This window comes from Aegilops tauschii, chromosome 3 (genome assembly GCF_002575655.3).
Source record: "Aegilops tauschii subsp. strangulata cultivar AL8/78 chromosome 3, Aet v6.0, whole genome shotgun sequence".
In the NCBI taxonomy this organism is placed as follows: Eukaryota; Viridiplantae; Streptophyta; class Magnoliopsida; order Poales; family Poaceae; genus Aegilops; species Aegilops tauschii.
The window spans coordinates 452688111-452699529 of NC_053037.3; the positions used below are offsets into that span (position 1 = coordinate 452688111).

At 43.4% G+C, this 11419-nt stretch overlaps 2 protein-coding genes across 2 annotated transcripts; both read right to left on the reverse strand.

Moving 5' to 3' along the window:
* Window positions 1-1517: 1517 nt before the first annotated feature.
* On the reverse strand, window positions 1518-5533 carry LOC109736184 (beta-glucosidase 2). The gene is made up of 13 exons (XM_020295401.4): window positions 5329-5533; window positions 5167-5230; window positions 4770-4828; window positions 4620-4695; window positions 4461-4532; window positions 4172-4259; window positions 3767-4025; window positions 3289-3404; window positions 2960-3174; window positions 2741-2769; window positions 2450-2552; window positions 2285-2372; window positions 1518-2134 (listed from the first exon to the last, which is right to left on the reverse strand). Exons 1-13 carry the CDS (start codon window positions 5458-5460, stop codon window positions 1903-1905), a joined length of 1533 nt encoding a protein of 510 aa, XP_020150990.1. The 5' UTR covers window positions 5461-5533; the 3' UTR covers window positions 1518-1902.
* Window positions 5534-6202: 669 nt separating this feature from the next.
* On the reverse strand, window positions 6203-11113 carry LOC109736185 (beta-glucosidase 2). Its single transcript, XM_020295402.4, has 14 exons — window positions 10627-11113; window positions 10006-10502; window positions 9855-9918; window positions 9468-9526; window positions 9318-9393; window positions 9159-9230; window positions 8923-9010; window positions 8559-8817; window positions 8064-8179; window positions 7756-7970; window positions 7353-7381; window positions 7099-7201; window positions 6925-7012; window positions 6203-6771 (listed from the first exon to the last, which is right to left on the reverse strand). Exons 2-14 carry the CDS (start codon window positions 10150-10152, stop codon window positions 6540-6542), a joined length of 1548 nt encoding a protein of 515 aa, XP_020150991.1. The 5' UTR covers window positions 10153-10502; window positions 10627-11113; the 3' UTR covers window positions 6203-6539.
* Window positions 11114-11419: the final 306 nt, after the last annotated feature.

Here is an 11419-nt window from a genome sequence, read left to right on the forward strand (position 1 = left end):
ATTAAATGTCAAAAAATGAAATTCGTGAAGATTTTTTGAAACCACAAACAAAAAAATTAAAAATATGAAAAAAAAACTCATTTTTTAATCTTCTGAACATTTTTTGAAAACATGAACAAAGTTTAAAAAATCCAAATAATTTTTTAAAACGGGGAATTTTTTGAAAAACACAATATTTTTTGAAATTGTGAACAAAGTTTGAAAACACGAACGGTTTTTGAATCTTCTGAGCATTTTTTGAAAACACAAACAAAATTTAAAAACAATTCAAACATTTTTTTAGTGCCTCTTGCATCCTATCACAAGCAAGTGTTAGTAGCTCACGATCTTCCTCCTTAAAATCTGTAATGTTAGAGCGCAATTGCATAATCTTAGCAGGTGGGCAAAACTTTGTCATGCTGGAACACAAGTTCCATGAGGTAATGGTTCCTCTACTCAAGGCTAGAAGCAATTCCTTAGCTTTTCCTCTTAGAGACAAAGAAAATAGACACAAAGTCAATGTGTGACAGCGTGTGGCTCATAGTCTTTTATACGTTTCATATCACAATTTAGTGAAAGTATGAAAATGCATGATGGCATCTTCAGAAGCGTGGCCTCTGAATTGGTTATGTTGAACCAACGTGATCAAGTGTGGTTTAATCTCAAATCACTCGGCAACAACGTTTGTAAAGTGATAGGAGTGCGCATAAAATTCTCATTGGAAGTTGCAAACTCCCCAAGTTTCTTTGTCATGATATTTTTTTCTGGGTTTTTCTACGACTACAAGAAAAAGAGAAAAAAGATAAAAACAAATTAAAACTGAAACGATACCTTTAGTCACCTAGCTAGAATAAGGCTAAGTACAAGCCGATTGTGTTACTTATGGTGATCAAACGTTCCTAAGGACTGTGGGAATATCACATGATGATTTGCATTGATTACTGTCGCTTGGTCGGTGTCATGTGGATAGAGCCTACTTATATACTCCCTCCGTCCCAAAATTCTTGTTTTACATTTGTCTAAATACGGATGTATCAAGTCACGTCTTAGTATTAGATACATCCGTATCTAGACAAATCTAAGACAAGAATTTTGGGACGGAGGGAGTACTATGCTGCAAAACCATCGAATCACACATATTTATGACTGCCCTCTTAGCAATGCTCCGGGACTACTAAGAAAAATTAAGGCATAAAGCCCAACCATAACCATCTCCTCTAGGGTCTCTATCACCCCTCATATTATAATTCATTAACTAACTGAACTGTCATCTCTATCACCTTAGCCTTTCATACTAAACTTATTATAACATAATACTCTCCTCTAGGTTCATATAGGCAAAGTGATATACAGTCAACATTCGCATACCATCACTGGAGAATTACACCACAACATGATCACACAATAATCTTTACTGCAAATATATATATGAAACTTAATAAATGGAGTAGTTTTCTCCCATATCCTCAAGAACACTGCATAACTACTCATGAGCATCATGGTGAACATGTTCAGAGGTGTAGTGATAAATATGGCAGTTTGAAAATACAAATCAATATATATGAAACTTAATAATTCGAGCCTTTCATTTCTTCAACTTACTCTGAAAGTGATGGTTTTCAAAAGAAAATACTACAGTAACTAAGAAGATAGTAGTGGTCACAGCAGCATTGGTTTCTAGTCTAGTATTCCTTCTGTTCACTTTTATAAGGCTTGAAGATATTTCAAACATGGTGCAAAGTAGTCATTTTCAGTTGTCTGAAACGACTTATAAAAGTGAACGGAGGTAGTAGTACTAATGTAATCCGAGAATCACGGTTTCTGATCGAAACCTCACGCGCACGCACGCATACGCGGTTACACTGGACTCGGGAGTCAGGACACCAAGTTTTTTTTTTTTTTTTTTTTTTTTTTTGCGGGTAGTCAGGACACCAAGTTCAGCGCCTGGTTCACCTGCGCTCTCGACGCGAGCGCAGTGGTTCCGTTGTGCTTGAGGAAGCCGGAGTACCAGCGAGCCGAGAGCCTGGCTTCTCGCGGCCGCCTCTCGTCGGTGAAGTTGACCCGGTACAGCCCGTACCTCGACTGGTACCCCGACAGGAGCTCGAACAGGTCCATGAACGCCCACGCGAAGTAGCCTCGCACGTTGGCTCCATTCCTGCATGCACAACCGTAAGCCGGAAATTTTTTAACTTCCGAATTCCATTTGCTTGAGTGCATGCATGAATGAACGGGGAGAGCTGATTTCTTATACTACTACTGTTTTGAAACGAAATGCTGAAGAAACTGCATGTGTGTCTCGACGCACCTCATCGCCTTTAGTGTGCTCCCCATGTAGCTGCTCAGGTAACCGATCCTGCCGGTGTCATCTAGACTGTCGTCGGCAGATCCCATACCTGAAACAAACCGCACGATTAAAGATGCAGCTTTATTTGTTAACGGAGAATTGCTGCTGGTTCGGAATTCTGCTTGCCATTCTCTTGGACATAGATTGGAAGGTTCCCATAGGTTTCTTTCAGGTACTCCAGTGCAAGCTGCAACCCTTTGGGATCACTTGGAGCGTCTGTTGGGGGACCCTGCAGACCAACAAAGACTGTGTCAGTTATCGTCGAGTTTCTGATATCAGTTTTGTATATGCTAGTCTTTCTTGTACAAACTCTTTATTCAACTCGGAACATATAACCCAATGGATGGATAGTAAATGGCCCAAAGAACTGGAGTTGGCAACTTCTTTGCAAAAGACATTGATGACATAATTTTTTACCTGACCAGCTGGCGGGTCGGTCCTAGAACCTGCATCATACAAAAGAAGCACTTGTTAGAACAGTACAGAAACTCTTGGCTTGGCAAGGTTTGCTTGTATGCACAGCACATCATCGTGATTCATGGCATGAAAAACGAATCAAATTGCACACCCACATGGCACACAATTACGAGTGGTTTAGCAACAATCCTAGTATTACTATCAAAAAAGGATAACTACCTCTTGAATTAACTGACATGTCCGCCTTATAGTCTCGAACACCTGTATCTAGAGGACGATCATTCACGTAGACAGAAAAATAGTGATTTATTCCAATGAAATCTAAGGAACCCTTGATAAGTTCAGACTGAACTTTTGTGAAGGGTGGAAGGCGAGAGCCGACATTCTTCTTCATTACTTGTGGGTAGTCCCCAAACACCAATGGCCCTAGTATCCTGCCAGTACCACACTTACGATCTCAACATTACTTGTCGTCAAATGCTTCTAGATAAAAATGCCAGCACTTTCAGATCGGATTAGTGACAAATATGTAAGTGAGAGAAACATACCAGCCATACAAGAAATCTTTACATCTCTGAGTTGCTTCTAGGTCCACCGTCGCATTTGTCAGTGGATAACTCCAGTAGGAGTAGATATTTATTCCCACGATTCCTTTTTGCTTGTGCTGCATCCAAAAGGTTACTTTTTTTTATGAGCCTACACCTCTGAAAATTTTGCATCACAACAGGAAAGAATAGAATCATATTTTAGGAAAAAAGAGCAGGGGCACTGCCCACTCCATTAGCAGAATAAGAGTCTATATACACCCCTATTTTGAACGTAACAAGGCCAGAACCTAAGCAATATAAACCGACTATTCTTCCATGATATACTGCTGTCAAAAAGGAATTGAGGTACGGTTAGTGTGTATATGACTGAAAATGGGGTTTCCACTCTTGAGCAAAGCTAAGATTTCTCAGTGTCGCACTTTTCGAAGAAACTAAGTAGCACCAAAAACATTTTTGAGTAAAAAGGTCATTCACTCACTTGATACTTTTCTCTGTACAGGCTGAAAACTGATGCATGCGCCATAAGGGCATTCTTAGCGGCTATGTATGGTTCGATGCTAGAGTCCCCAGTGGTGCACTTTGTCACTCCGAATGGATCTGAGCAACGGCCAGGAGGGAATAGAGCACTATCATAAGAGCCAATTACACCGATGTTTATCTCATCGATAGTCGTCCAGGATGCAACCCTATTTCCAAACTCCCTGAAGCAAACATCTGCATATGCTGTGAAATCTTCACTGCATTTTGTGGATACGGAAATATGAATATGACAAAAAGATTATGTCATAAGTAATATAATGATAATATAAATATGCCACTTGATTCCCCTAATCACCGCTGCAATGTAGTTGTTTGTTTATTTAGTATTGAGACATGAACTCACACAATTTTGGGGCTTAACCATCCACCATATTGGTCTTCGAGAATTTGAGGGAGATCTACATGGTGAAGTGTGATGTGTACTTGAATTCCTGGATGAATATCAAATACACCAGTGGTTCAAATGATTATTGCCTTCGGCTTTTATTTTGTATGCTTTCTTGAAATGAACCGACATTTACATTGATTTTGATTATATGACGTATGAACCTAACAATTGACTGCATTTAAATATGTTAAAGGTCTTAAAAATATACTCCCTCCGTCCCATAATGGACGGAGGGAGTAATTACCATGATTCACTAGCTCATCAATGAGGTTGTTGTAATACTCTAGCCCTTTGGGATTGACAGCTCCGCGTCCATCTGCAAACCCAAAATTTCCCGAAAAAATGAGATAAATTAGAAAACAAAACCGGTTTGTTCTGATGAAGGTTATGCGGATTTTTGTACTTGGAATGAGCCTTGACCAGGAGATGGAGAACCTATAGGCCTCTAGGCCAGTCTCAAACATGAGCTTGACATCCTCCTGCAAAATCAGATAAGCCTAATTAGTTTAAGAACTGCTAAAGCGGAGAGACGGTCAAGATTTATATTATCTACCATGTATTTGTGGTATCCATCTGCAGCAACATCTCCCGTGCTTTTGTCTGCCATTTTGCCTGCAAGAACAAATCAAACTGTCAAAAATGACCTAACTGCAACAAACACTTCTTGTCTTCTTGGTCAACGGCGTCAAATTCTGGTCTTGGCTATTGCAAACACCAATTTGTCATGTTCAATTACTCTAAATTTAGTTATGCTTCAGCAACGGAAATGCTGTGTAAATTGTTCTACCGAGAGGGAAGTCGTCTTAAATATCCACTCAACATCAGGTAACCTGATCACAAGTTGCTCAAGGTGCTATTTCTTATGCATATGGGAAGTATCCAGAGTCTGACATTCATATGGGAAATCCAGATACAAATTTCACAAACATGTACAGTATGTAGCAACCAACCTGCGTGAGTGAAAGTGTCCCAACTGCTCGGACTCCTGCCATCCTCAGCAACAGCACCCTCATACTGCATGCAAAAGAAGAATCAAAATTCATTAAATCCGTGCGCCACCCGATGAACTAAACACACCGGAACTTTCAGCTCAAACGAGATGGATTCCTTGCTTGATATGCCGAGGTTCCAGCTCCAAACACGAATTCCCGTGGGAAATCGCTTCTTGTGAAGCCAAGATCAGCCGCAGTTGCACCCTGAACCCAGAGGGACAGCAGGAGGTAGAGGAAGGCAGTAGCACCCATCTATGTTTGTGCCTTTCTGTGCATAGTTAGGAGATTTATATCAGAGTTGTTGATCTCAATAGCAACCTCAACCACCTTCATGGTCCTGGAAAGCACCAGCTTAAACACTGTGTGTGCCTGCACTGCACACTTCGATGGAAACATTTTATCTGAATGCACACGCCTTTCCTTTTCCAATAAATATACCCGAGGTCTTTGTTTTCATAGTACATTTATTTGTCCTCTTGAGGTGGATGTGTTCAACTGCCCCTTCAGCATCTCACGAGCACCATCACCAATTTGGTCAAATACGCCACAGACCAGCGGCATCATCCCATTAAGAAAGAAAAGACATGCATGCTCACTTGGAAAATTAGTGCCATGTGAATCACAAGAATGGCAGGAAAAAGGACGAGGCTGCACTGTTACAGAAACAACGAGCAGGAGGGATGGTGAGCATCAGCATCTGCCCCTTTTCTCCAGGTTAAATGCGCGACGGAATCGGGAAGACAATCAGTGACAGACGAACAGCATATATAGTGGCTCCGCAACCGGCTGGGAAACGGGGAGCTTGGCAGCGCAGTCGAGCCGAGAAAGAAACGCTTAGTCGTGCGGAGGAGAAAACAAAGGAGACCGGGTATCGCCGCCGGAGGAGAGACGATGAGTCGATGACCCCGCTGGAGGAGAAAAAAAAACGCTGAACTTATGTTCAGGCCAAATCCACAGGTAACTGGCTGGAATAGCATCAGACGAACATCTCTGATTTCATGGCAACAATTCTAGAAAGTAGAACACAGTAAAGCATACACATATAATTTCAATGTTTCAAGTGGCTGTCATGATCATCTCGAGATGATAAACAAGCTCTCATGGTCACCGAGACCAAGCTTACCATGACCTTCTCATATTTTACCAAATGTGACATTTCTCAGCGCCATATCATGCTCTCATATCACTGGTGTCCTAAAGAAAATACTTAAGAAAATAGTGGTCACAGGAGTATTGGTTTCTAATAGTACTAATGTAATCCAAGAATCACGCTTTCTGATCGAAACATCTCGCGCACGCATGCACGGTTGCACTGGACTCAAAGACGGGAGTCAGGACACCGAGTTCAGTGCCTGGTTCACCGGCGTTCTCGACAGCAGGGCAGAGGTTCTGTTGTGCTTGAGGAAGCCGGAATACCAGCGAGCCGAGAGCCTAGCTTGCCGTGGCAGCCTCTCGTCAGCGAAGTCGACCCGGTACAGCCCGTACCTCAACTGGTACCCGGACAGGAGCTCAAACAAATCCATGAATGCCCAGGCGAAATAGCCTCTCACGTCGGCCCCGTTCCTGCACAACAAACAGAGCATCACGCAAATGCATGGTGGAATGCTTTCCTTTTGTCCCTGGGAACCGTAAGCTGGAAATTTTAACTTCCGAATTCCGTTGCCGTTGACATGAATGAACGAACGGGCAGACTGCAGCCCTGCTGTTCCGACGCACCTCATCGCGTTTAGTGTGCTTTCCATGTAGCTGCTCAGGAAACCGACCCTGCCCGTGTCATCTAGGCTATCATCGGCAGACCCCATACCTGAAACAAATCAGGTAACTACATGAGTAAGGATGCACCTTTGTTCGCCAACAGAGGCTTGCTTCTGGCTGGGAATTTCTGCTTGCCATTCTCTTGAACATAGACCAGAAGGTTCCCGTAGGTTTCTTTCAGGTACTCCAGTTGAAGTTGCAACCCTTTGGGATCACTTGGAACATTTACTGGGAAGCCCTGCACTCCAATCAAGATCATCTTTGACAGTTACTGTCAAGCTTTTGACATCAGTTTTTAAGTGGGTATTTCTTTTCTAGTCTCTTGAAACTGCATTTTTAGCTAAAAACTGGCGACTTCTTTTGTAAAACACTGACGGCGTTTTTTTTACCTGACTAGATGGTGGGTCTATCCTAGAACCTGCATCATACAAAGGAATCACTAGTTAGTACAGTACGTTCAACTCTTCTCTGTTACATTGGTGTAGAAAAGCATGCTTTCAGATGTCGCATATCAAGAATACCCCCCCCCCCCCTCCCCCCCTCCTTTGTTTTTGGTAAGCAGGATGCAGGAATCCCCTTGTTTGCTTGTGTGACCGTTGCCAGAAAAATGAATATCAGGCCTACTGTTGCACACAATTTCTAGTGCAACCACATAACTAACCGTTACATGAAGAATGCATATCCTAGAAAAAGGGACTCCAAAAACTAATCGAATTGCACATCCACATATAGTACACAACTATGAGCAGTTAAGCAACAATCCTAGTATCACTATCCAGAAAAGATACTTACCCCTTAAACTAACTGACATGTCTGCGCTGTAGTCTCGAACGCCTGTTTCTAGAGGGCGATCATTCACGTAGAGAGAGTAGTAGTGATTTATTCCAATAAAATCTAAAGAACCCTTGATAAGTTCAGACTGAACTTCCGTGAAGGGTGGAAGGCGAGACCCAACATTCTTCTTCATTACTTGTGGGTAGTCCCCAAACACCAATGGATCTAGTATCCTGCCAGTACCACACTTAACTTAAGATCTCAACAATGCACGTATTATGCAGGTTAAATGCTTCCAGTGACAAAATGGAGGCACAATATCATACCAGCCGAAGAAGAAATCTTTACATCTCCAAGTTGCATCTAAATCCACAGTGGAATTTGTCAATGGATAACTCCAGAAGGAGTAGATACTTATGCCAATAACTCCTTTTTGCATGGCCTACATCCAAAAAGGTTCCTTACTTTTTTATGAGCCTATACTTCGGAAACATTTGCACCATGACAAGGAAATAAGAAGAATGTAATATCTTTTTTAGATAACGGAGAACAAGTGTCTACGTACATGATGTCCCTGTTTTAAATGGGACAGGCCCAGGAACCTAAACAAAATAAATCGAATACTCCCCCAAGAAATACTACCCTCAGTGTGTAGCCAATGCTGAAACAATGTATTATGAAATAGATGAATTACGATGTGGTTAATGCATAATGACTGAAATGGTGCCTCCACCCTTGAGGAAAGCTAAAATGGTTTATAATATCACAGTTCAGGAACAATAAGCATCACCAAAACTGTAAATACAAGATCGTCCACTCACTTGATATTTTTTTCTGTACAGACTGGCAACCGATGCATGCGCCATAATTGTATTATGAGCTGCTATGTATGGTTCGACACTAGAGTCCCCAGCGGTGCACTTTGTTGCTCCAAATGGATTCGAGCAACGGCCAGGAGGGAATATAGCAACATCATAAGAGGCCAATATACCAATGTTTGGCTCATTCACTGTCGTCCAAGATGCAACCCTATCTCCAAACTCCCTGAAGCAAACATCTGCATATGCTGTGAAATCTTCGCTGCATTTTGTAGATTCAAAAATATGAATAGAACAAATGATTATGTCCTAAGTATGCCAATGCCATATAAAATCGCCACTGCAGTGAAATCATATGTACACTTACATAATTCTGGGGCTTAACCATCCACCATACTCATCTTCAAGAATCTGGGGAAGATCTAGATGGTGAAGTGTGATGTGGACTTGAATTCCTGGGATAAATAGCACGGAGACCAGAGGGTTCAAACTTTTATTTTGCATGTATTTCTTGAGAAGGAACATCGATTGTATGAAGTATGAACCTAAAAATTGATTGCAGTTAAACATTTAAATGCTCAAAGATCTAATAAAAATACTTGCCATGATTCACTAGCTCATCAATGAGGTTATTGTAGTACTGTAGCCCTTTGGGATTGACAGCTCCACGTCCATCTACAAACCCGAAATTTCCAGAAACAACGAGATAAATTAGAAAACTAAAGCAATTTGTTCTGATGAAGGCCATGATAGTTTCTGTACTTGGAATGAGCCTTGACCAGGAGATGGAGAACCTATAGGCCTCTAGACCCGTCTCAGACATGAGCTTCACATCCTCCTGCAAAATCAGATAAGCCAAATTTCTTTCATAAGAGAAACGCTCAAGATTTTGCAAGGCCCCATATTATTTACCATGTATTTGTGGTACCCATCTGCAGCAACATCTCCCGTGCTTTTGTCTGGCATTTTGCCTGCAATGTAAAAAATCTAGCTGTCAAAATTGACCTAACTGTGATTGGTCAACCACATGAGGTTCAGGCCTTGGCTATTGCCAATAACACTCTAAATTTAGTTATGCTCAGCAACATAAATGCTGTGTAAATTGTTCCACCAAGAGGGCAGTCGTCTCAAATATCCACTCGACGCACCAGGCAAAACTGATCACAAATTGCTCAAGGTGTCATTTGTTACACATTGTGAAATATCCATGGTCAGGTCATATGCACCCATGCTAAAAGAAAATGTAGTTGCAGCACTGGAAAACTAGAGACAAATTTAGCAAACATGTTAGTAACCAACCTGCGTGAGTGAAAGTGTCCCAACTGCTTGGGCTCCTGCCATCCTCAGCGACAGCACCCTCATACTGCACGCAAAAGAAACAAGTCAAGATTGATTAAACTGGCGACGGCACCCGATGAACTTCAGCCCAAACAAGATAAAGATTACTTACTTGGTATGCCGAGGTTCCAGCTCCAAAGACGAATTCCCGTGGGAAATCACTTCTTGTGAAGCCAAGACCGGTCGCAGCAGCAGCATCCTGAACCCAGAGCCAGAGGGACAGCAGGAGGTAGAAGAAGGCAGTAGCACCCATACCCATCTATGCTTGTGCCTTTGTGTGCATAGTCGTTGACTCGCTCCCTTGCGAGGGGATTTATGCCCGAATTAATCTCAGCAGCAACCTCTTTCATGGGACGCAACAAGACTTAATAATGTTTCTCTGCAGTCAGACCTGGCGATCCTCGTGGACATGTGCAGCTACAATGCCTGCACGCTTCGATCGAGACATTTTTATCTGAACGCACATGGCATTTCCTTTTCCAATAAATACAGTTGGGTCTTTCTTGATACTGTACTGCATTTATTTGCCGCTCTGAGGTGGGTGTGTTCAACTGCTCCCTTCAGCATCCCACGAGCCGCATCAGCAACTTGGCCAAACACGCCACAGATCTGATGGATAAACACGGAATAGCGACAGCATCCAATTAAGAAAAGACGTGCTTATTTGGAAACTAATGCCACAAGAATGGCAGGAAAAATGATGAGGTTGCACAGTTGGGCTTGGGCCGTGTACCGAGAAGCATCAGCAGTTCAGGACCCGCCCCTCTTCCCCGGGTTAAGTGGGCTCTGAGGGAATCTCGGAAGCAACCGGTGGAAGAGATCGGCGTCCATAGCGCCTCCGGCTAGATGGAAAGCTGCAGCCAGCTGGGGAACGGAGAGCTTGGCGGCGGCGCCGCCGCCGAGATTGAAGAGCCCATGGTTTAACGGAAGAATCGAGGCCCCCGGGGGGAGCGGAGGAAGAAATGCTTAACTTGTGCGGAGGAGAAAAGGCGATCCGTCGCTAGCTTAGTAGCTTCTGATCTTGCCGCCGCAGGAGAGACGATGAGTCGATGACCCCGCCGGTCGACTGAGAAGACACCGTCGAGCCGTCTGGTGATTTGTTGGCACGAGCACGCACACTCTCCCTGATTCCACGCTTGTGTTGGGCCGCTCGAGATATCCTCATGAGGCGTCAGGCTTTTTGTTTTCTTTCGCGCGTTTTAAAAGCAACTGCAACGCGCAGACCCATTTCGTTCATGCGTAGTCGGTCTAAATAGACACACGTCGGCTTTTCGTTCGTCGGGCGACCCATTTCTAGTTTAATTCTGGGCCTCATTTGCGTCGGCACGGACACGAAGCGAACGCGCGCGACGCCCGCCTACTCCTCCCTGGCCCGCCAATCGGTGGCACATAGGCCATTCTCTTCCACCCCATCGACGACAAGCCCTTGCCCGCCCCACCCCCTGCCGCCATCCAGTTCCGGTGCCCCTGTCAGTAGTCTGCGCCCATACACCTCCCTCGCACGCCGCCACCTCTCATGTCGCCGC

Excerpts from the sequence above, each read along its gene's own strand:
- LOC109736185 (XM_020295402.4), bottom strand. The coding sequence starts at position 10,152 with ATGGGTATGGGTGCTACTGCCTTCTTCTACCTCCTGCTGTCCCTCTGG. Across the intron at positions 9,231-9,317 it reads CTGGTCAAGGCTCATTCCAA|ATGGACGTGGAGCTGTCAAT; the intron begins GTACAGAAACTA and ends TCGGGTTTGTAG. Across the intron at positions 6,772-6,924 it reads AGCACACTAAACGCGATGAG|GAACGGGGCCGACGTGAGAG; the intron begins GTGCGTCGGAAC and ends TTTGTTGTGCAG.
- LOC109736184 (XM_020295401.4), bottom strand. The coding sequence starts at position 5,460 with ATGGGTGCTACTGCCTTCCTCTACCTCCTGCTGTCCCTCTGGGTTCAG. Across the intron at positions 4,696-4,769 it reads ATGGATACCACAAATACATG|GAGGATGTCAAGCTCATGTT; the intron begins GTAGATAATATA and ends CTGATTTTGCAG. Across the intron at positions 3,405-3,766 it reads TGTACAGAGAAAAGTATCAA|CACAAGCAAAAAGGAATCGT; the intron begins GTGAGTGAATGA and ends TTTTGGATGCAG.